This window comes from Mytilus galloprovincialis, chromosome 13, assembly GCF_965363235.1.
Source record: "Mytilus galloprovincialis chromosome 13, xbMytGall1.hap1.1, whole genome shotgun sequence".
NCBI lineage: Eukaryota > Metazoa > Mollusca > Bivalvia > Mytilida > Mytilidae > Mytilus > Mytilus galloprovincialis.
Window position 1 is genome coordinate 63694742 of NC_134850.1, and position 26524 is coordinate 63721265.

General features: G+C 32.1%; 1 protein-coding gene across 1 annotated transcript; it reads right to left on the reverse strand.

Annotated features, from left to right (window-relative positions):
- Positions 1-13270: 13270 nt before the first annotated feature.
- On the reverse strand, positions 13271-23115 carry LOC143056229 (uncharacterized). The gene is made up of 6 exons (XM_076229311.1): positions 22989-23115; positions 21545-21805; positions 20680-20760; positions 19449-19571; positions 15884-16005; positions 13271-14311 (listed from the first exon to the last, which is right to left on the reverse strand). The coding sequence occupies exons 2-6, from the start codon at positions 21794-21796 to the stop codon at positions 13540-13542; spliced, it is 1350 nt and encodes a 449-aa protein (XP_076085426.1). The 5' UTR covers positions 21797-21805; positions 22989-23115; the 3' UTR covers positions 13271-13539.
- Between the last annotated feature and the right edge of the window lie 3409 nt (positions 23116-26524).

The window sequence follows — 26524 nt, forward strand, 5'->3', positions numbered from 1 at the left end:
AACAAATATTTGTCCTATCTGATCAAACCGTACACTGTCTATATCTATAATCACCACTTTTGCCTTATATTTATTTAAGTTTGATTGCAAAATATACATGATATATGTTGGTTGTTTTATTATTTTTATTTTTTGTTTTTGTTTTTGTTTGTCTTAAATCCTTTGCGCAGTTATTTTCTAAGTAATCATATTTATCTTAGATTACACGTATCGAACACTAACCACAACTTAAATGGTCCTCTAGAGGGTTTCTATACACTAAAAAGCTAGACATCTAAACAGTGAAAACATAATTGTCACAAACATGTCGACGGATTATTCCCTACGCACTGTCAGATATACAATTCCGTTTAAAGTTCCAGCTGCAACTCCTGCAAACATATGCACATACCGCACTACCAATGGTGGTTCTCCAAATGATATCCAAAGCCCCTCAACAACACTTCCACCGAACTGAATTACATTGACCACTATATAAAGTGACAGTCTCAAGGCAAGCCTCTTAGTGTTGACGGCCGATGCCTGTTTGAGAGTTGTACTTATTATAGTAGTCTGCCTCAGGACATTTATCCACATGGTAAGGTAGATAACTGCGATGATGACAACGGACAGTAAGATGACAAGGAAGTAAATTATAAAGTGCCAGGTTAGAAAGCCTCGTTCTTCTCTGAGACCACAGCTGAAAAAAAAATTTTGCATTTGGTAAAAACAATGATAATAAAAAAAAATTAAAACAGCATCTAAAATCAACGAAATGACTGTTGCGTTATTTAATAAGCAATCTGATGTGAATCGTAAAAAAAAATAGATTCAAAAATGTAACACCCGCTGTATAGTTATAAAATGTAACACCCGCTGTATAGTTATAAAATGTAACACCCGCTGTATAGTTATAAAACTTAGCAATAAGTATGTTAAGCCACAAGAAATGATTTACCAAACGGTGTCCCATTATGATAAATGATAAATACCATAAACGTTGGATACGAAGTGATGATTTGTGTATGATTCCTACTCACAGAGTCTCTGAATCTTTCTTTTTTATGATATGTTAATTTTAACCTGCATTATATTTTACCTAGCATCTTTTTTACAAAATAGAACATTTGTATACTTTTAAATGTATTGCTAAGGACACATAATGTGTATGCTCGTTGTATGACATGTTGATTACAATAATGCATTCCAAAAATATTTGACCGATTTATTTTTACTGAATATATGAAAATATAATAAAATCAGCTAATCAAAGACGGAAAGGATATTTAATAAAAAATAAAACATGGCGAATGATGATAGTTTAAGAATGATTTGCTATTCATTAAGACTGCGGATACATTATTTCTAACAAAACGGTATCTCTTATTACTAGTTTAAACATAATATGTAATTGTTCAAAATGATAAATGGATCAGACACAAGTTTTACAACTTAGTAACGTCTTCTCTTATCATTCCATTTAACTTTGTATGTTACAACACTTACAGTGGAACTTTTTGAATTGTAACCTAAATAACTAGAACGAAAAAATAGGCAAAAAATACTAGAGGGTCATTCAAAGTCATAAATCGAAAATAAATTGACAACGCCATGGTTAAAAAGTAAAAGACAAATAGACAAACAGACAAACCATAGTCACCAAAACACACAACATAGAAAACTAAAGACTTAGCAACACGAACTCTACCAAAAGAGGGACGGAAGATACCAGAGGGACAGTAAAACTCATAAATCGAAAATAAACTGACAACGTCTGGCTAAAAATGAAAGAAGACAAACAGACACACAATAGAATACATGACACAACATAGCAAACTAAAGAATAAGCAACACGAACCCCACAAAAAAACTAGAGGTGATCTTAGGTGATCCGGAAAGGTAAGCAGATCCTGCTTCACATGTGCCACCCGTCGTGTTGCTTATGTGATAACAAATCCGGTAAATAGTCTAATTCGGTAGGTCACATTCATGAAAGGGAATGGGATTGTAGTTACGACGTAAGGAACATATTCGATATCATTTGTGAAACGGTTATTCCATAACGGTCAACCAACTCGTGATGGCGATTGTAAAATTTACGAAGGGATGATTTCAACTTCACCATATGGAACTCTTGGTTTAATAATTTCTTTGTGAACAGCAACCCTTTATCAAGAAAATCATGATAGGAAATGCAAGCACGGGAATATCGTATCAATTGGGAGATATATACCCCGTATGCAGGTGCTGCTGGAATGTTGCTACTTAGAAATGGAAAATTCACAATTGGAAAACTGAAATCATCTCTTTTGTCGTAAAGTTTTGTTTTCAACCAACCCTCATTGTCAATTTCTAGATGTAGGTCAAGATATGAGGCCGACTTAACTGTATCTGTAGTATCCTAGTAATTAGTTCGATGGGATAGATGCGTTCCACATAGTCACCAAATTTTGAATTATTTAATAAAAGAACATCACCTATATAGCGGAAAGTAGAGTTTAAGGATATAGCTAACTTCTTATCTTTCTTCCTAAGAAGATCCTGTATGAAGTCAGCCTCATAATGATAAAGAAACAAGTCGGCAAGTAGAGGGGCACAATTTGTTCCCATTGGAATGCCGCCAGTCTGTTGAAAAACACGTCCTCCGAACGTAACAAATATGTTGTCAATCAAGAAATCAAACATCTTGGTAATGTCAGTTTCAGAGAATTTTTTGTTTGAATCAGAGTGATCCTTTACAAAGAAGGAATTATCCCTCCCTAAGACAAGATACTTGTAACTACGTTGGCCATTCTTTTTTTATGAAACAAAGCAATACCAACTCTTTCAATTGGTCTTTTAGTTTAGAATGTGGAATACTTGTGTTGAGTGTGGAAATGTCAAATGTTTTAATACTATTACAAGATGAAAGAGAGTTAGATTGTATGTACTCTAAAAGATCTTTGGAATTTTTTAGTATCTACATCTGATTCACGCCACCTCTAGAATATGCAGTATCACAATAACTTTATGTATTTACGTCTTATGTAACCATAACATAATGTGAAGAGATATAAAAACAAAGTCACCACAAGACAAAATAAAAGACAAGAGAACACAACACAGAATTAACGATTAAAAATGAAAACACCATCAAAATCAGGATTACTTCATGGAAATACTGTTATATGACAAAAACAATGGCTTAAATATATATTTCCAGTATGAGAGAAATACAGTGTCATTACAATATTCAAAACACATAAAACATAATCCTTCATCATTATCTATTAAGAAAAGATTTATCTTAGTTTTATAAATAAAAACATAAGTAGTATTCGGCTGTTCAAAGTCATAAATCGATTAAGCGAAAACACATCCGAGTTTAAACGAAAACACAGAGAAGCACATTAACTTTAGGAGGACATTATTAACATACATAAAAAACGAACTATTTGAAAACAACTGCCATATACCTGACTTCCTGTAGAACATTTTATGATAAGTTGATGAGTAAACCCTCGTTTTTCTGTGAAGCATCCCTTCTATGTTACACAACTACTAATATCGCAAAGATTGCACCATTATGTGACAGAAATACAATACAATACAAAAAACAGAAGAACACTTAGAACAGAAAAATTCATGAATAAATAATATAAAAGTACATAACAACCTGTAAATAACACAATAAAAACGGCCATCTCCCACGAATTTACGACAGTACACCAGGACACCACAAACGAAGTATAAAAAGCGTATGAGACGAAAGTATAAGTTTCATATTTTTTGGTAAAGTTTATATTATCACAAAAACATTTCTTAAAATAAAGTAGAATTAAATTATTATAGATACGAATGAAAATGTAAAATTGTGATTGAGTTTGTAGTGTTTTTTGTTTTTTCTAGCCATGACAGGAATACCAAAATGGAATGGTGTTATTATTATATTTTCTAACCATGCAGGTTTATCTTCTCAATCACAACAAAAAAAAAATGTGAGTATACAGTTGCCTTAAACATAGATCAATAGATCATATGAAAGACATAACTGATATATAAGCGGGACCATGTCAGAACAAAAGTGGGTTGTGATGTTACACTATTGTTTTAGATAAGGGTGAAGGTTGGTACCTATCAAAACGTTTAAACCGACTGCATTTGTTCGCACTGGTCCTTACTCAGGAATCTGAAAGTAGTTGTCTTTTGTTGATATGGTTCATAAGTGTTTCCCGTTTTAAGTTTTTTATATAGATTATACCGTTGGTTTTCCGGTTTGAATGGTTTCACACTAGTCATTTTGGGTGTTCCCTATAGGTTGCTGTTCGGCTTTGTGTTGAAGACCGTACTTTGACCTATAATGGTTTACTTTTACAAATTGTGACTTGGATGAGGAGTTGTCTCATTGGCACTCATACCACATCTTCTTACATATACTAAAATAATGGCAACATTGACAAAGGAAATTCACAACTGAAATTATTTATTTGTCGAAAATATTTGTTCTCGCTCCTTGTTCAAGATTAGATGCAAGTAAAGATATGTAGCATACTTAACTTGTCTCTAGTATCTGTTATTTTAGATTCGATGTGATAGATGCATTGAATAAGGTAATCATATTGAAAAACACCATCTTTATAACGGAACATGAATCTAAAGTACTGTATAATCCTCTTTATTCTCATCGCGACGCAATATCATTATATTATCGAGTGAATACATAGGCACGGGACACAGGGTCTTAATGTTTATTCATTTTAATTCTTGGTTTTCTCGTAATTTATAATAGAATTCTAAGGATTTACAATGACAATTTTGACCCGTTAACCTTTTCTTTTGTGTTGACAAAGAAAAGGAAAAAAATATTAGTGTTTTTTTTTTCAAATTATCAATTCTATATTAATATATTGATATTCACACAGTAATTAAATATATGCATGAGTGTCAAGTTACTTACTATGTTGTATTTTGTACTACTTGGCCAAATAATGCTGCAGTTACAAGTATCACAAAAGGGATTCCAAACGAAGGACAGATCAACTTCATATCAAACCTGCCGAGTGATATATGCCGACTTTTAGATATCAGATTGAATACATATACGGTCATGATCACGCTGAAGATGAGCTGACAGAACCCAAACTCTAATATCAATACACCGTGAACTTTACACGACAATCTGGAAACACTAGAATTGTATGTCTCTTTCTGTATAGTGGCATGCACAATAAATGCAACAAGAGCACCATAGAACAGTAAATCACATATCACCGTGTACATGGTAAATCTATCGAACGGCTTCCATTTGAAAAAGTTATCATTGTTCTTTCTTAATAGTAAAACAATAATTACAATAGAAAACACAATACTACAAATTGCTACTGCACTACTTGAAATTCCAATTATTCGCGGTACACTAAATGGTACAGCTATATCACTAGAATTGTAGTTGAAAAAAGTTGTGTTCATTTTAGTCTTGTTTTTGCCTTCTTCCATAATTATACGCGAAATGTTCCTTTCCATCTTTCTAGGTATACTCGTTAACACTAAATTTGAATATATACTTCAGAAATTCAATAAACACCTCTTAACATAATTATTGCGACTTAGTTTATCCAATACAAAGCATGGATATGAGTTAAAATGGTATTCAAATTTGCCATAGTAATCATAGTCTTATATATACATTGTACAAGATATAAATTAGGTTTGTTCAATAAATATAAATTATTAAACATAGTAATTAATTATCACCGTCTCGGGGAACAGAAAGACAAGCAGCAAACCGACAATTTATAGATAATAGCTACCTATGATAGTGACAAAGACTTGTTATAATGTTATCGTTTATTAGATATTTCAATGAGATTAGCACAATGTATACCACATAGATATTACCAAACTACTTTTAATAATACTATTTAATTAACGATGATTTCATGGAAATCAATTAATACGAAGCCTTAAATATTAAGTATCCCTTTTTCAGGGATTGGAAAATGTGAATAACATCACTCTGTAATACATAAAATGAAACATCATTTCCGTTCTTAACTGTGCTTATTATAGATTAAATGTTCTTTACGTTCAATGTAGTTAAAAGAAACAATGTTTGTATTCTTATTGTGAAATCAAATTTTTCTTAGAATTTCAGAATTAATGTGGAAAGTGTTTTTCGAAAAGTGATCATAATTTAAATTTTAACTTAAATCCCACGATAGATATGATACAGAATTTACTGATAGAATATAATTAACCATGCAGTTTTAATTCAGATGCCACAAATAGCCAATATTGCATAAAAGTATAAACGATATACTTATCTTTAAGCCGTGGATCCTGAAAATTTCTAAACATCTTATCAAAATCACCATCATAAAAGAATTTTGTAATGATTCCAAATTTTTCATCTTTAGAATACACTACAATCAATATGCTTGATTAATCGACTGACTTTGTATAAAGTAAGAAAATAATTTACTGAACATCGGGGATTTCAAAATGGTTGTAAAAGAAGAAGATGTGGTATGATTGCCAAATGAGACAACTCTCCACAAGAGATCAAAATGACACAGAAATTAACAACTATAGGTCACCGTGCAGCTTTCAACAATGAGCAAAGCCCATACCGCATAGTCGTAATGGCAAATCAAAAGCTCGAACACATCTAACGACTGGAAAACCACTCATATTCCTGACTTTTAACAGGCATTTCCTCATGTAGAAAATGGTGGATCAAACCTTGTATTATAGCTATCGCAATCTCTTTAATTAAAAAAAAAATAAACATAATAGGTTACAAAGTCAAACATTTGAAGTACAACAGTCAAAAATGTGTTTTAGTCTTAATCACTATAAAAACAAACAACTATGGCAAGAACGAAAAATAAAATGGCATGCACTTCATGGACTTGGACACAAATACTCATATAGGTAAAACAAATCACGTATTTCTCATTTCTATAGTTTTTACTTGAAGTAGATTGTTTGTATTTGATCTATGGGTTTGAATTTCCCTCTGGTATCATTTTCCTCTCTTGTGTATAAGAGGCACATCCCTGTAAATAAAGTCCTTATAGTATGAACACAAGATTGTACTGTATTAACTGGGGTATGTTAATGCACTAATAGGGAGTAGAGTTTGTGTTTCTGCTGGAAAATAGGTGTTTGAAAAAGTTAAAATCATCACGTTTTCCAGTTTGAAGTCGTCCTTACTTGCCAATGCAAAGTAAACACTTAAGATATAACGCAACTTCATTCGGAAGTATGATTAATCTGTAGTTGGTTGGAATATATGACATGTAAGCACTCATTTAAATGTGGGTTATTGGCCAATAGTAGTAAGCAATGCGAAAAAATCACATAAATACCGAACTTCGAGGAAAATTCAAAACGGAAAGTTCCTAATCAAATCGCAAACTCAAATGATAAATAACATCCTACGAATGGAAAACAACTGTCATATTCCTGACTTGGTACAGGCCTTTTCAATTGTAGAAAATGGTGGATTGAACCTGTTTGTTCGCGCTAAACCTCACACTTGTATAACAGTATCATCAAGTTCCATTATATTTACATCGATGCATTAACAAAACAGAGATAATAGGTACAATTGTCAACATATGGGTACAGCAGTCATCACTGTGTCACAATCTCAATTAGAACAAAAACAAACAATTATCTAACAAAGCACAAAAAGCATCTATCAAATTTAAAAACCACATTCATTGTTTACTTAAATACGATTTAAAATCAACCCATAAAGGATTGAAATAGTTGTAGTCCTTTGACTGCATTCAATTCAAGTATAGAGTCGCGTGTTTGATTTAACCACATGAATAAAAGAATGAATTATATGATGTGTTGTCGATCAAAATGTCTACCATTTAGTTGATGTCATGTTTTGTTAATCTGTTGGAAAATCAGTTTTTTCATGACCTAAAATCTAGGATTTTGTATCAACGTTTCTTAACTTTGTAAAAATGGTCTGTTTAATAAGGCGACGTATTCAATCTTTTAATTGATCATGGATTAAAATAGTATAAAGCAGGGAAAATCCGTAAGGCGAATCGCGGCGAATTTATTGATGATATTTAAACCCTTATATATTTACCTGTCTGTTTGTTTTGTTCACACATCGTTGTCTATAAATGTAATTATTTTAGACTGTCATACAAGTGCGAAATAAATAACTAACTATAAAACCAGATTAAAACTACCATTTTCTACATAGAAAAATGTCTGTACAAAGTCAGAAATATATAGTTGTTTTTCATTTGTTTTATGTGCATGAACTTTTGATTTTGCTATTTGCTTAGCGACTTTCCGTATGTGCATGACCTTTTGATTTTGCTATTTGCTTAGCGACTTTCCATATCTTAAATTTCCTCGGAGTTGGTTTTTTTTTTTGTAATTTTGCTTATTACCAAATTGAACTACCTTTGTCATCACTTTTTGAAGCAATTGGTTTTGATTTGTCATTTTTTTTATTCCTTCCTTAGGAAATTATGTCAAATATATAAAATTTCTACAAAGAAAAGGCTTAAATATCTATAATACCGAATTTTAGAAAATGAGATGTAAAAATTTGATACTATACTATTTCTTATAAAACATAACTTGAAAAAGGTAGATGTCTTGGTGAAAGTATGATTATTCTCATTTTCAATGTCTGCGTCTTTTATTTCAAGGTTTATGCAATAATTTTCTAATTAAGCCTTGAAATATAATCATATGTTCTTTGTAATTTCATATGTCGTTGATACCAATAGTATATTTTCCGCATTGCTAGAATTATCTGAGGCTTTGTAAATATTAAGGTGCGTTTGTTGCTTTTATGTTTAATACCACGCGTAGGTTGGAAATTTTTTTAAATGCTCTCAACTGATTATAATAAGAAAATATATAGAATTACAATACGTTAATCAGATAATGATAAGATTTTGAATTAATTGTGGTATATGGAATTTGAAAAAATAATCAAACGAATTTTTACATCTTTTAAAATCATCATTTAATCCACGAATACGTAACATTTTTATAATTTGTTTGTTATGTAATCTGCTATTTTGATAGATATTTATGAATGTAATATAGAAACAGAGAAATCTGTGCAACCTCATGGGTACTAGAAATTGTTCATGAAATTTAATTTCGAAATCTTTAATTCATAAAATTGAATATTGTTTTCTTCTTATGTAAAAAATTATGCAAAGTATTAAATAACAGCAAATTATTATATATATATATACTGTATACACAAATAGAAAAGATTTAGAAGTTACCATAGAGTCAATCAACCATCATTTTTATGTTTTGGAGTTAAGTATGGCCTCCATTATCACTGTACTAGTAAACATTTGTCTTGAACGGCTTGTTGGAGCACAACATCGGACGCGGGATTTTATTGCTGTGTTGAAGACCAATCGGTGGATTTCGGCAGGGTTGGGTAATTGTCTCTTTGACACATTAATCATTTCCAATCGCAATTTTATAAGTCTAAGAAAGATATCAAAATATCATGGAACCATAGAAAATGCATTGAAACAAGAAAAAATAATTGCCGAAAAAGAAAAACAAAACGTGTAAAATATATTTTCATTACATAGCATATGTTCACACTTCGCAAATGAGTATCCAGCAACACTTAATTCTACTTTCAGTTCTAGTAATTATAAAAAAAAACAACAGCCAATGACATTTCAATCATTAAATAAAATTTCTTTTTTAGGTCATGCATTTGTAGAATGTGGTAAGTACACAGTGTTATGACTACTCGCCACCTCGCTTTGTCCACTAATAGTTTGCATTTTGTGGTAGAAGAAGAAGCGTGTGTACACTATTTTGACAAACAGGAAGGTAACAAAACATTAAAAGAAAAATCAAAATATTTGCAATAAACATCTAGAAATGTTCTTAATGTGCTGGACCATTCATTTGTAAATGTATAACATTATAAATGCAAATAAACTCATCATAGATACCAGGAATAAATTTAGTATATACGCCAGATGCGTGTTTCGTCTACAAAAGACTCTTCAGTGACGCTCGAATCCAAAAAAGTTAAAAAGGCCAAATAAAGTACGAAGTTGAAGAGCATTGAATACCAAAATTCCTAAAAGTTTTGCCAAATACAGCTAAGGTAATCTATGCCTGAGGTAGAAAAGCTTTAGTATTTCAAAAAATTCAAAATTTTGTAAACAGTAAATTTATAAATATAGCCATATCAATGAAAATTCATGTCAGCACAAAAAGTGCTGACTACTGGGCTTGTGATACCCTCGGGGAACTAATCTCCACCAGCAGTGGCGTCGACCAATAAATGATGAATAGAGTAATTGGAGGATTATGATCTCACTAAACATGTTTAACCTCGCCGCATGTTTGCGCCAGTCTCTGGTTGTTGTTAGTCTTGTATGTTTTATAATTTTATTTTATTTATATGTTTTGGAAGTTTAGTATGATGTCCAGTTTCACTGAACTAGTACATTTGTGTTGACGAGCCAGCTAAAGTCCGCCTACGGGTGCGGGATTATCTCTCGGTGTTGAAGACCCTTTAATGGCCTGCGATGGTTTTATTTTTAACTCTTTAATCGGCTTGTCTCTTTGACACTTTTCTCCTTTCCATTTGTAATTTCTTCCTTTCTCATGCGTTTTTTATAGAAAAAAAAATGAAAGAGGATTTACCAATCTTCATCTTTATTACTTATCCCTAAATAAATTGTAAAATACAGACAACTCAGTGCAAGACCCCAACATAGTAATGAGGTTTAGCCCTACATGTATTCTAATTTCGTTATTTTCTTGAAAAGAATTAACTCGAAGAAACAAAGAAAACCAATGGAATTGCATTACCTGTAGATGAGCGCGATTGCAATCTTCGACACAGTGAGCATCTCATGCTATGTCAGTCAAAATATCGCATGTTCGGGAAAACTACAGATCAGACAACTTTTATGGTATCAACGCAATAATACAGCGAAAATATGTTGCTCCAAGAGTTTATTAATTTTAAGTCACATCTTCTACTGTAATAAACCCTCGTTCATTTATTGGTACGATGTTTAAAAGTGTCCAAAATAAAAATGTTCTGTTGTTTATCAGTTTGCAAGACAGTTTACTGGTACATAAATGAAAATCATGATTGATTGATTGATTGATTGATAATACCACTTTCAGCACTATTGTGCTATTTCGTGGTTTTCGGTTTTTATTCGTGGATGGAGTCGAATTTTGTAAAAACTTATACTCCTATGCTCTTGGTAATGAAACTTTACACAGCACCCGGAGTACAAAATTAGCGCTCGAAACACAAAAAAACAGTGTTTTGATTGGTTGATTCTTGCTCGAAACTTTTATGACCGCATGGCCTGGTCAATTAAGATTGAAGTCGAACACACTTTGAGGATTACAAGACGCAACCTCGCTCTTATACTATATAGAGGTTTGCTGCTCACAAGGAAGCTATTAAACCAAGAGTTCCAAATGGTAAAGTTGAAATCATCCCTTCGTAAATTTTACGGACGCCATCACGAGTTGGTTGACCGTTATGGAATAACCGTTTCACAAATGATATCGGATATGTTCCTTACGTCGTAACTACAATCCCCTTCCCTTTCATGAATATGACCTACCGAATTAGACTATTTACCGGATTTGTAATCACTTAAGCAACACGACGGGTGCCACATGTGGAGCAGGATCTGCTTACCCTTCCGGAGCACCTGAGATCACCCCTAGTTTTTGGTGGGGTTCGTGTTGTTTATTCTTTAGTTTTCTATGTTGTGTCGTGTGTACTATTGTTTTTCTGTTTGTCTTTTTTATTTTTGGCCATGGCGTTGTCAGTTTGTTTTAGATTTATGAGTTTGACTGTCCCTTTGGTATCTTTCGTCCCTCTTTTCCTTGACTTTCTGACAGATTTCGGTTTGTCATAGACGACAATGGATGGGTGCTGAATGCCAATTTTTTCACATTGAGCAATAATGTCTGTTTTGGTTGCTCTAACAATGTTGCAAATACAACGGATATATCAACGTCATGCCTACAAATGGATAGTTAAGCTAGATTTAAAACCAGATACTACCAGCCATTTTTCTTCGAGAAATAACTAAACCGAGTCAGTTCGTTTCGGTTGGTATTGTCTAACGTTTCATTTTTTCAGAATAAATGGACCTCACCCTTTGTAAAATAACTTGTTTATTAATATATGCATTAAACACAATAATAAGGGCTTTGAGTGTTGTTTTTATTGGTTTTAATATTGATTTTGTTAGTGAATTAAAATCAAACTAAATATAATGTTTATATACATATGCGCATTCATGGCTCTACAATCTGTCGAAACCTCTATCATGGCATTGTACAAGGTCATAGTTATCTCTGATTATAACTGACGTCTGTACACTAAATTATAAAACGTTTTTATTCGTGGATGGAGTCGAATTTTGTAAAAACGTATACTCCTATGCTCTTGGTAATGAAACTTTACACAGCACCCGGAGTACAAAATTAGCGCTCGAAACACAAAAAACAGTGTTTTGATTGGTTGATTCTTGCTCGAAACTTTTATGACCGCATGATATATGCATTAAACACAATAATAAGGGCTTTGAGTGTTGTTTTTATTGGTTTTAATATTGATTTTGTTAGTGAATTAAAATCAAACTAAATATAATGTTTATATACATATGCGCATTCATGGCTCTACAATCTGTCGAAACCTCTATCATGGCATTGTACAAGGTCATAGTTATCTCTGATTATAACTGACGTCTGTACACTAAATTCATAAAACGTTGGATGTGTACTGATTAATATTTTAATTTCTGTCTAATAAGCATGAATTATTATATTTGTTTGTTGTAATTGGCTATGTTTTTTTTTGTTGGGATGTATAAGTACCATGCAACGTCCACCTTATGTTTTGTTAGCTAATTATCTGTTTTATATCGATCTGATGAGTTACGCCTAATTCTACTGTTAAACATAGTTTGTTCTAATGTTTTGTTTTATCACTGTCCCAAGGCAGGCTATGTAAGCACTCCTGTATGCTAGTTTTATCCAGCCACATTTTGTACTTGCGCTCTTTATTAATTTTGAGCATCTGTTAGTACATTATTCCTGATATTTTCATATAATTTAATTTGGGATGTAACACGTCTTCTATTTTGCTATGGGAATTTTGTTTATCAGCTCATAGACACAATTTGCCATGTGACCTTGACGTCATCAAGTTTTTTCATGATTTAATCCTAGCCTTCAACATGGAATTTAGAATTAAATCATCAGAAATCAAATGCGTAATTTACATTTTTCAACTATTTATTTTATATATAATTTTTATTGCAAACAATCTTCCAAATACTTATGTGTTGAATTATTTAATAATGTTTTTTAACGCATAGCTTTATCTATTAATTCATTCTTAATTCAATTACATAAAAGAATAATTCCAACATATCGTGGCACTGTTTCTGCGTAATAAGTTGTAAGCATTATATAAATATTATATACTATATGTACTACTTAATAGCGTTTTGGCTTGACATATTATCACTTGTTAAATGTGAAACTGCCATTATATCAAGCTGAATATTTTCCCTTTCCGAAAGTTTTGTCCAAATTAACAATATGTCTTTTTGCTTTCCTCTTGATTTCGTCTGGTACATTGTCACTGCAGTTATACTTCAGCCATTTATATTTTCCTTGTGGTATGTTATATCTTCTCCCAGAAATTTGTAATCGTTCAATTTCAAAATCTAAGTCTTTTTCATGCATTTGCCAATAGAGGGATAAGTGTACGGGGTCGATCCTGTTGTCATTTTTGTTCCTTGGTCGAATATTCCGTAATGCATCTTTCTCATATTGTGTAATAACGTTAATATTTGTACTCGGACTGTATTTGTTAACCATGTCAGTTAAAAATATAGTTTCTAATGCGTTCTGAAGACGCTTTGCTTCTTCGTGTATATCTTTATCTGGAAGATACTGATAAGCCCTTAGATATCCATATGATTGCCCTTTCGGAAGAAAATTATTTCCTTCTGTAGACAGTTGATCACTTAATTCTTGCAGTCGTGCTTTGATCGATTCTATCTTCAGTTGATTAATAAATGGGGACATTATTTCTTGATCGTATCTGCAATTCTGTATCGCTTTTATTTCATCGTCATCCGTAAGGTCTTGAAACCTTGTATCGTTTCCATATTTGTCTTCAATGTCTTTCAAGACAGTTTGCACTATTCCATCAACCCTTATTCTCTTTCTTTGTGAAGCAGCATCGTCTATGTGGTAATTTACCTCATCTTGCACTCTCTTTTCATATTCAGCCAACAATGCTTTTTCGTTTAGGATTCTAAAATAGTGCAAAATAAATTAGGTTAAAAAGAATTGGAACTATATCGGGCAAATTTCATCTTAATTTAAATTAGTTGCTCATTTCGTGTCTTTTTTAGTCATGAAGTACATATAACGGCGCATCACGCTCACATAATACAGTTTTTTTTTAATTTGTCACTAAAGGTAACCCGGACCGTTTAAGCTCAAAATGTTACTTTTAAACAGGTATGTAAGAGAGACCATTTTTCGATGAAATGATACGGGAAATGGAGGTGTTGACATATTTTTATCGGAATTTAAAAAAAATTGACTTTGACACTTTGTCCAAAACTGTAATATAAAAAGTTGCAATATAGCTTCAAAGATAAACAAATAAAAAATGTTGGTCACCGATAAGGAATAAAAATAATTTAGCTTTAAAACCAAAATTTTTGGCGGGAAAATTGTGAAATTGGGTGAAATGTCATTTTGAGCCTTCACAGATACACATAAAATCGATAAAAAAAAAATAATGACAAAAATACAATAATTTCTCATTTTTAATCAATCAAAATATTAAAAAAATATTAGTTAATTAACGACACAAACTTTTCGTGTGTATGGTATGTCATGCGTGAAATTATGCGCAGTCGAAACGTTCCGATTCCCCTTAAAAACCACCACGATTACTCTTAGTTTGCCATTGATCATGAATAAATTCAACACATAATTTGAAATGCAAAAGAAATAGTATCTACAATATAAACACTGAACCAGTTGTTTCTGTTGTTTGTTTCTGCATAAGTAATGCAAAATATGGCAGCAATGAAACAAACAACCCTTCGTTTAGCGGAAACACAAAAGAACATACTGAAGACATTGTTAGTTGTTGCATGTAGATATAAAATCATCGCGACGGGTGGTACATGTGGAGCAGGATCTGCTTACCCTTCCGGAGCACATGAGATCACTCACAGTTTTTGGTGGGGTTCGTGTTGCTCAGTCTGAAGTTTTCTATGTTATTTCTTGTTTAATATATTTTGTCTGTTTGTCTTTTTCATTTTTAGCCATGGCGTTGCCAGTATATTTTCGATTTATAAGTTTGACTGTTCCCATGGTCTCTTTCGCCCCTCTTTTGAGTAAAGGTTTATACATAAACAAAATATTTGATGACATAAAATTAAATTTACATGTTTTTCTTCATATCTATTCAAACTAATCTGGTCACTCAATATGGTGATTACAAATTCAAACATCATTTAAGGAATATTTGGGCACATTATATTATCCTTAAAATTGCTGCTTTTGTTTGCAAACATGCGTAAAAAACTGTTTATTCATGGACGTATAGATGTCAATTTAAAGCAAATGCTTACTTTATACAATAAAACATTTGCGGATTGAATATTGTGATATTTATTTGAAATAATTAAGTTTGAAAATTTGCATTCGATTTGATAATAAGACATCTTGTGAATGGTCATAAATCTCTCCCGAGACATCAGTTATTCTAAATGCACAGTAAACTTTGATGGTGGCAAATCGGCGGGAGTGATATTAGACTATGCAAACAAGCAAAATAGTATTACAAGAAATAAAACATCTCAACCTTTTCTGATTAAGGTAAACTGTTGGTATTAAGGCAGTGACGTCATTACTAGCATATTCGATCATCTCAGCAGTCAATGGTCTTCTAGCCCATAACTCTCCATCTTCTTTTTTCAATTTCACCTGAAATATATAAAGATAAGCTAAAAAAATAACAATCAATGTATTTATTTAAAAAAAAACATATGAAAAAAAAATCTTAATACAATACTAATGTTATCATTATGCCGAAACATGAGTTTTTATGGTCATTCAGATAAGGAAATGAATGAAAGCATTGATTGGACAATACTTATGATGATGAAATTGATCAGGTAGTACAACCGTGCCACATTCTATATGTGCCTGTATGTAGTTTATTTGTTGTCGTTTGTTCATGTCTGTTTACAAATTGTTTTGTTAATATAACAAAAGACCGTTTGGTATCTCAATTAAATTGTTTAACATTGTTTGCGTCATAGACTTCTATCAGCCAACTTAGTTATCGCATTTTCAATTATACCACACCTTATGTGTATGTCAAGTCCATACTAAAACGACAAACTTAAGGCACCACTTAATTAGCATGACAAATTTGTTGAATTAAAAATTGAATTAGTTTTTGTGGATAAGGAATCTCTGTATTCAATGGTAACATTTTATCAACAAATAACGTAATTCATATACAAAATTTGTGTATTTCTATTGCGCTCAGCAATCTTCAACAGCGTATCTAAATACTAATTTTAATGTTTATAACATTACTTTGCTCCTTATTTTTAAAAGTTATTCATGCTCGTAGGGATAAAGCATAGAATTAGCTCAGTGAAAGCTTACAGTAATTCTTTTTATTCTGCCTTTTAATTTCGCCGAAAATGCATGTCTTTTTCACACTAAGTATGCTAGGCGTAACCATGTATATGTAGTTTACATAATAACCTCAATATATTTGCATTTGGTACGCTACATTTATTCTTATGATGATATTTCATTTTGGTTATGTTAAGAGACGAGTATTTAATATTTTGTTTATCAAAATATGCAGGTTCAAATAACTGTAAAACGGTTAACTAAATGAAGAATTATTATCATAATTTTACATCAGAATATTTTGACATTCTTTATATTTAAAAAAAAAATGAATATGTGGTATGATTGCCAATAAGACAACTCTCCATAAGAGACCAAATGACGCAGAAATTAACAACTATGGGTCACTGTACGGCCTTCAACAATGAGCTAAGCCCCTATCGGGTAGTCAGCTATAAAGGCCCCGAAATGACAAATGTAGAACAATTCAAACGAGAAAACTAACGGCCTAATTTATGTACAAATCATGAACGGAAAATAAATATGTAACACATCAACAAACGACAACCACTTAATAACAGGCTCCTGACCTGGGACAGGTATATACATACAGAATGTGGCGGGGTTAAACATGTTAGCGGGATCGCAGCGTCTGTACTGCAAATATTCGCTTATATTGTACATTTTTTATTACTATAATTCAAATAAGTAAATTCAACAGATACAGTTAAGTCTGCCTCATATTTTTTCTTACATCTAGAAATTGACAATGAGGGTCGGCTGAAAACAACACTTTACGACAAAAGAGATGAATTCAGCTTTCCAATTGTGAACTTTCCAATTCTAAGTAGCAACATTCCAGCAGCACCTACGGGGTATATATCTCCCAATTGATACGATATTCCCGTGCTTGTATTTCCTATCATGATTTTCTTGATAGAGGGTTGCTATTAAACCAAGATTTCCAAATGGTGAAGTTGAAATCATCCCTTCGTTAATTTTACGGACGCCATCACGAGTTGGTTGACCGGTATGGAATAACCGTTTCATAGATGATATCGGATATGTTCCGTACGTCGTGACTACAATCCCCTTCCCTTTCATGCGTGTGACCTACCGAGTAAGACAATTTACCGGATTTGTTATACATGATCAACGCGACGGGTGCCCCATGTGGAGCAGGATCTGATTACCCTCCAGGAGCACCTGAGATTACCCCCATTTTTTGGTGGGGTTCGTTTTGTTATTCTTTAATTTATTATTTTTGTTTTTCCTTCTTATTTAGATAAGCTATTATTTCATAACAATAGAATAGTATTCTTATTCAGAAAATGGAGTGATGAACAAAACAACATTGAACATCAAATGCATGGCAGGATTTTGTTGATCATAAGAAGGCTTGCATACAAAATATTCATTTGAAAACTTGGTGTATAATGAAGAAGCTGAAAGAATACTGATTTAAAAAACAATTTAATAACATATGTTTAAGTTACAATGATTTTAAAAGGAAAATTACGAAGCCAGTTATTTACCGGTGCTCAAAGCTCTTACATCGAAAAGGAACAGACAAATAATGCTGACAATGAGAATAAATGAGAGAATCTCATGAACACCAAAAGCGGCAAGACCGGATGCATCGAGTAGGTAAGGGTATCCTGCTACGAATGCATCGTGTTATTTGTGGAGAAGCGAATTCAATCGTTCTTCTTATAACTATGTGTAAGTACTTTTAAGAAAAAAGAACACCCCAGTCAATTAATATATTTATCGATTGATGGAAAGAGTGACAAGTACGGCCGTAATATATTAAAGCTATGTAATGCCATGCGATGGGGAAGAGGATTTATTACTCCTGAGTTTGAAGTAAGCAATCGTAATGTTGAAATCCTCTGGTGCGATATATTCAATTTTTTTTAAATGATACAGAAATAAACATGTACGTCTCTATGCAAAATTTGATGTAAAATGTAACATTCATACTTAACGACATTTATTTTTGTATAAAGACGTTCTACCTCCATGAGCATGAAAATGTCATGGTGGGACACATACAATTATGTATTCAGATATTGCAGGTCGAGTAACGCAACTTTTAGAAATAGCATAAATATGTTTTATATACTTTTTATTTTTTTTTTGTAGTATCAGACGTATCAATGAAATTAAAAAAAAAAACATTGTTTTCCCTTTTGAATAGACATCTCTCGTAAACCTCAGATATTGTCCGTAAAGGCGAAAGCTGAACTATCACTTGGTAATGAATCCATACCTTCATTCTGCTTGATTATTCCTTTTGCATTCATTTCACTGACTAGCTGCTAAATCCATCAATTTATTTGAATTTGACTTCAAACCATTTGCTCTTCAAATAAACCGCTTAGTGAACACTTTAAATCCTATCGTTTCTGTTTCATTATTATCAATCATAATGACTTCATCATATATTTTAAGTAACTGCAAGTGATCGTAGATCAATACTATTTGTCTTTTGTATTTATGTTAGTTATTTGGATGCGTGTTTTATGTGTCCGAGGACAAGTTTTGCCTTTTTCATATTATAATTCAGTATCCTTCGAGACATTATGATTATTATATATTTTTGTCCATCAAAATTCAGAAATTATCTTGATTTTTATGATATGTAATATTAGATATAATTTATACACATGATTAGGTGGATTATTGTTAGTTATTTTGCCGGTATATTGTGTAAATTCTACCTTTGCATTTTTGTTTTTTTTTTCCATCTTAATTATTTATTCAACCATACAAACCTTTAATAAGTCTTTCTGATCAAGTGGTTTTGCTTTGTCACTGTACATTTGACATACATCGCTTAGTTTCATTGCAGTAGGTATCTTCCGGCCTTTAGTTTCCTCAATAATGATATTTGCCACCTAAAAATATCAATCAACTACTTATATTTTTTTAATTCAAGGAAATATTACACTAACTGTATTTTGTAAAACCTTCAAGACTTTTTGATTCTCAATACTCTTTCTTTATTTGCTCATTTTCCTTAGATGGTTGAATGAGGATATATTTACATAAAGGCAACAGTAGTATACCGCTGTTCAAAACTCATAAATCCATGGACAAAAAACAAAATCGGGGTAACAAACCAAAACCGAGCGAAACGCATTAAATATAAGAGGAGAACAACGACACAACATCGAAACGCAACACACACAGAAACAGACATGTTACCAAATCATGGATCGCTTCTTGTTGACTCAAAATGTGTTGCTTTATTTATCTATCATGTATTCCATGTAAACAGGTATTTAGAATCCAGAATCCAGAAAAAAGGGTAAATTTTATACTGAAAGTTTATCGATGCACGTATGATGATGCTAGGAATTATTTAGTCATCACGGAATATGATTGGAATATTATATTTGGCGTTTTTACATTCATGTCAGATATCGTGAACGTTTTATATTCAATGAAAAGTCATTAATATTAACAAGTGCTTCATCTTGTGCCTCGTAACGGCAGAACGATGTTGTTAATTCTGGTATTGGTGGTCTAACTTTTTGTTTTCGTATTTCCGGTCGTGTAAAACAAAATACTTACAAATCTGTATAGTTCGCTATTCCATTAAGATGATTAAAAACATGTAAAATGTCAAATGAAGGGTCGAATCGTAAAGGCTGTAAAACAATATGAAGTATACACGTAATATGTCCGGTTGTAGATTATAAATTATTCTAACTAACTCAGCGTCTGGTAGTTCAAGAACCTAGCTTATGTACGTGTTGATATAAAATTGAGAATGGAAATATGGAATGTATCAAAGAGACAACAACCCGACCATAGAAAAAAAACAACAGCGGAAGGTCACCAACAGGTCTTCAATGTAACGAGACATTCCCGCACCCGGAGGTGTCCTTCAGCTGGCCCCTAAACAAATATATACTAGTTCAGTGATAATGAACGTTGATATGCATGTTACTACTGAACTGTAAATAGTTCTCTATACATTATGCATAGTTTTATACTTGCCTGTGTGTCGAACACATTTTTCAGTTGAATTCCAAACTGATGGTATAATGCAGCACTGTCACCTGCGCAGGCGTGTATAACCTAAACATAGAGATGTCACTATGATATAAGAATTGTGAAGTTTAACATTTAAACAGATAATATGGTGATAATGCTGAAATAAGATATAAAAATGTAGACATTTAGATTGTTACTAAATCTGTTTCAAAAAAACAAAATTTCCTCCGCAAAACTACAGTCATTTGGATTTACAATTTAAATAAACTTTTTAATTTGTAAATACAAGTTTGAAACAAACCAAAGAAAGAACAATCAATATGTGATGGATAATTATACTGATTCGACTCATAACCTGCAAAGTGCCGTGATTTCTCACTTAGATCTTTTCATGATCCTCTTCAGTGTTTGGGGGGTCATCTCAATGAATAACTATACGGTATCTCAAGAAATTATAATACAGTAAAAAAAGTCCAATTGTTGTTGATTGTTTCTTTTGCAGATTTTCAAATTTGGATTTACGTTTCATAATGAATAAAATATCAAACATGAAAAAGTGGGACAATTCATGGCATCCTTTTGGTCGTCTTTTTTTTTCATTGAACACGAAAATTAAAGGTGCAAGAAATCACTAACTCCGTATCAACTCCTTGTACAGTGTGTTATATAACAACCATTTTAACTGTTCATAATGCGTAGTAGCAAAGTTTAAATAGTGTTATGAGCAGATCAATTTAGTGAATCATAGTCGACATTAATAGTTATAAGGTTAATTACAGATAATAATAATTAATAGTAATGCAAACACATTGTTATAAAAAAACATATAGTATAAAAATAAATAGATACGTTTTGAATATTCTTATACCTTTACTGGCTTGTCAGATTGTAAAATATCTTCGAGCTTCCCTTTTCTGAATAAATCTTTGTTTGTTGCAATATCAAAAAGATAAACATTGTCGTCCACAGTTCCGATCTGTAACAAAGTTAATGGACCCTCTTTTCCTAAGTTGATACCCTCAGCGTCCAACGCTATGAAGTCACACTCAGATAAGTGTTCTACTATACGCAAACATCTATCCGTTTCTGTAATTATCTCTACCTTCGGGTTAGAGGCCATGACTCAATTCTAAAAGAAAGTATGAAACATAATCATCATAGTTACCAAGATAAATAGTTCTTACGACAGATGCGCTTTGCGTTTACAATGTGACACTCGAGCCAGAAAAAGAGAGCACGGACAAACAAATACGAAGATTTGCAATCTATAATTTTGGTCAAATACAGCTTATGTTACTTGTTCCTGTGGTATAAAATCAATAGTTTTGTTAACAGTTGGTTTATAGTTACGACCATATCAGTTATAGTTTATGTCAGCACAAACGGGGGAGCTTAAAGACAATGAAGTATTATATTGTCAGACCACAAATTCCCACAATTACACCTTCATGGATAGATGTAAATCGCTGTAACCATAAAATAGCAATTAACCATCCGGAATAACACTATCGTTTGATAGCCACACATTATAGAAGATCACAAATGTTCTTTTTAATTAACGTTAATTTGTATTCACTGTCGTAGTCAAAGAATGATACGAAGGCGGACAAGTTCGAAACTGTTTTTTGTTATAAATTGTACGCTTTGATTATAGATAAGTAAAAGGCAGTTTTAAATGTATAAATTTCTCAAATTCATATAATTATTTCTTCATAAGGGTTACTTTTATGAATTTGTTAAGTGTGGTTTGACGGAGGTGTTATCAAATATTACAACTTATTGATTTTACGTGTTTAGTAGTTCATCAACTGCTAAACCGCCTTACTTAACAAACGCTTTAATCCTAACACGATATTTACATAGTAAAATTTACAGTTACCCTATGGACCTTCATTTAGTGAAATACATATGGATCAATATATCTAATAGTTATGAGTAGAATAAGAATCTTGTACTTATTTTCGAAATTATTATTATACCACAGTTCTCGGATTCTATCTACCTACTGGAAATATATTTGAGTTCTCAATAAATATAGAATAAGAAGATGTGATATGATAGTAACTTAGCAATTAACAATTATTGAATCTCATCCATATATAAGTTTACCGAATTCTTTTTAATGTTTGTGTATGTTGAAATAAATATGTATTTAAAGATAATAAAAGTAGTATTAAATCACGGTCTGACATTTGGATTTAAGGTAAATCTGGTGTATTATCAATCTTCTTTTAGCTTATATCGTATCGTGTTATTTATATTGAATACACTGTATTTTTCATGTACATATAAATGCTAAAAACGAATCTCACCTTTTCGGATAATTCCAACTGTTATACCAACTCTCTCGGGTAAGACTCATTCAAATCTCAAAAAATATAATATCTGGTCATACAGGCGTCACCGATGAAAGGATAGAAAAAGTAAATACAACATTTTGACTTTTTGGAAATCAGGTTTTGTAAATCCTTAATATTGATCTGCATAATTCAATCCCATTCAAACTGTGATGTAATGTCGATAATTTATTCAACTGTTAAAACATTTCTATAAATAGCACATGTCTATGTAGGATAAGTTGTGAAGTTAAGCGTAGCTGTTCGTGTGATGATGTATCAAATGAATAGTAAAGTCTATATTAATAATTAATGGTTCTACTTTTGTAATTTTTAGTATTAAAGACATATTTTTGTCGAGCAAGTTTACAGATTCACAACCATTTAATTTTTCTTTAACTCTACAAATGTACTTTTATTTCCGCTGACATCACTATAGGTGAAGATAAATACCTTGTGTATTTGTTTATAACCGTCTCCAAGTGGGTGGAATAAAAAATCGAATGATGCATAGATTTAAGATTTTTCTGAAAGAGAAGCGATGAAAACCAAAGGCCTTTCAAATATTTTAAGTACATCTGTTGATCGGTTGGTAGTATTCGAGACCTAGTTAATGACGTTTAAGCCTAACGACTAAAGGATTTGCACTCGGTAGTTGACTTATGTCCATGATAAAAAAAATATATGATCCGTGAGTTAAAACAAATATTTAAAAACAGCTCTAAGTGAAATATAATTTGAAATTTTTGATAAATATATCAACGATACTTGTAAATTCTAACAAATTTGCTTTTGACTGAGAATCTGATAAGTTTACATAATCATAAATCATCATATATAGTTGTTAATTTCTGCATCATTTGTCCCTTGTGAAAAGTAGTCAATCATACAATATCTTTTTTGTATATATTGATATAAGTTTCTGAAGGTCAAATCGGAATCAGATTTTTTAACGATTATGTTTACGACGATTAAAACATATCCGTCCTCATTTGTGAAATAGATATTACATAACTACCAATCGATTAGTGATTCAGCCATTATAACTTTCAAAGGAGTGATTTCAAATTAACCACTTCAAACACTTTGTCTTTTAGCTTCCTCAATCCAATATCACTGCAATTTGTACAGGAGACGCAATTCCTAGAATATCGTATCATCTTGAAGATATATACTCCATGTGCATGTGCTGCTGGAATGTTGCTACATAGACATGGAAAGTTCGAAATTTCAATCAACTCTGTTTTCGTAAAGTTTTGATCCCAACGTACCCTTATTGTCGAGTTATAGATGTAAGTCAAGAAATGACACGGATACACTGTGTTTCCATTATCCTCAATTTCAAGCTGGATTGACTAAGTACGTTCAACATTGTCACCGCATTTTGTATAATTTAATGAATGACATAATCTATTTACGGAAAAGTGGAGTTAAATGATAACGTTAACTTCTTTTTGTTCTTCTTACGAAGCTCCTGTATACAATTAGTCATGTATGAATATAGAAGCAAGTCTGCGAGGGGAGCAGAATTGGTTTCCGGGTGATTGCAGATTGTTTGTTGACAAAAATACTCGTTGAATACATATCATAGATTTATATGTTTAGTTTAATTGGTTGAATTATAAGTTACCATGACATTTAGATAATGTCAACTCAAATATTTCGTGTTATAATTTGGCTTTTGTGTGATTTATAATCTTTGTTGTAGGTGATCTATAGTTGTTAATTTCTGTATCATTTGTCCCTTGTGAAGAGTAGTCAATCATACAATATCTTTTTTGTATATATTGATATAAGTTACAGAAGGTCAAATCAGAATCAGATTTTGTAACGATTATCTTTTCAGATAAAAACAATTTTCTATGATAAGATTGTGGGAGCGTAAGAGTGCAAAAGTCGAAACTGTCCATCGAATAATAGTTGATCATTACCAGCACATACACGGAATATTTTACACTACAAAAATACTTAATTCTTCTATTGTATATGCTTTATTTAGTGACTCTGATTCTCAATTTATATCTGCGACAGAACGTTTGACAACCCTTTTTCCTCGAAATTCAATATTCTATAGAGTTATCTTCGAAGATCGTTCTTTTCAACAGAAGATAACACAAATAGTTATCAAAGGTACCAGGATTATAATTTAGTACGCCAGACGCGCGTTTCGTCTACACAAGACTCATCAGTGACGCTCATATCAAAATATTTATAAGCCAAACAAAGTAAGATTTTGAGGATCCATGCTTTGTAACGTTTGTATTGTTCAAGTTCTAAATTTGTGGTCGTACTTTACAAAACACTTCGCACTTCAGACCATTCCGATATTTTCTATATAGAAAACAAATATTTTAGCAAACATTGATGCTAACATGGATAGAATATGCAAGTAATATAATTTAATGTGAAATAACCAGTCTTGGCACCATCTAACGGTGTTTATATTTCACAACTTCGCTAAGTCCGTGTCAGTTCTGACGTTTTGATTTTAACGAACGCAACCTATGTATTACTGGTAAATTATTAAACCAGGGGTATCGTTACCATACATTACTTTAAACCTTTACTAAATTTTTCCATAGATATAAAGATTTGGTTTTGAAGTTTGGTTGTACCTGTAGAAAAATTATTTCAAACGGGATAGCACATCCTCATTTATACGGAAATGTTGTTAACTGTGCCCGGAAATTTAGAAATGATCCATGTTAACATGTCGCTCCTTTAGATAAAATTATTCTAAAAGGTTACCTATTCAACACTGTAATAAGATCATTGAATATTGTTTTATTGGTATAGATATTGATTTTGTTATCAGTAAATTAAAAGCAAACTAAATATTACTAGTATGTTCTATACATATGCATATTCATGGATCTACAATCTGTCGATACCTTTAACTTGGCATTGCTCAAGGTCATGTTTTTCTCTGGCTGTTATGACGTCTTTACACTAAATCCATTGGATGTTGGATGTGTACGGATTGATAGTTTAGTCTTAGATGTATGATTTTTTATTAGTTGTTAGTGGCTTTGAACTAGCTGTCAAATAACTGCGAGTACTCTCAGATCTGTTCATTGTGTCTTTTTGTGTCGGGATGAATAAGTACCCGGCCACGTCCACTTGTATTTTTGTCCATCTGGTGAGTTAAGCCTTTTTCAACTGATTTTTATAGTTCGTTCTTATGTTGTACTGTTATACCACTCTCCAAGGTTAGGGGAGGGTTGGGATCCCGCCATATTATTTATGTATGTGCCTGTCCCAAGTCAGGAGCCTGTAATTCAGTGGTTGTCGTTTGTTTATGTGTTACATATTTGTTTTTTCGTTCATCTTTTTACATGAATAAGGCCGTTAGTTTTCTCGTTTGAATTGTTTTACATTGTCTTATCGGGGCCTTTTATAGCTGACTATGCGGTATGGGTTTTGCTCATCGTTGAAGGCCGTAAGGTAACCTATAGTGGTTAATGTCTGTGTCATCTTGGTCTTTTGTGGATAGTTGTCTCATTGGCAATCAT

Excerpts from the sequence above, each read along its gene's own strand:
- LOC143056229 (XM_076229311.1), bottom strand. The coding sequence starts at position 21,796 with ATGGCCTCTAACCCGAAGGTAGAGATAATTACAGAAACGGATAGATGT. Across the intron at positions 19,572-20,679 it reads AAAATGTGTTCGACACACAG|GTGGCAAATATCATTATTGA; the intron begins GCAAGTATAAAA and ends TGATATTTTTAG. Across the intron at positions 14,312-15,883 it reads GTTTACCTTAATCAGAAAAG|AATCCTAAACGAAAAAGCAT; the intron begins GTTGAGATGTTT and ends GCACTATTTTAG.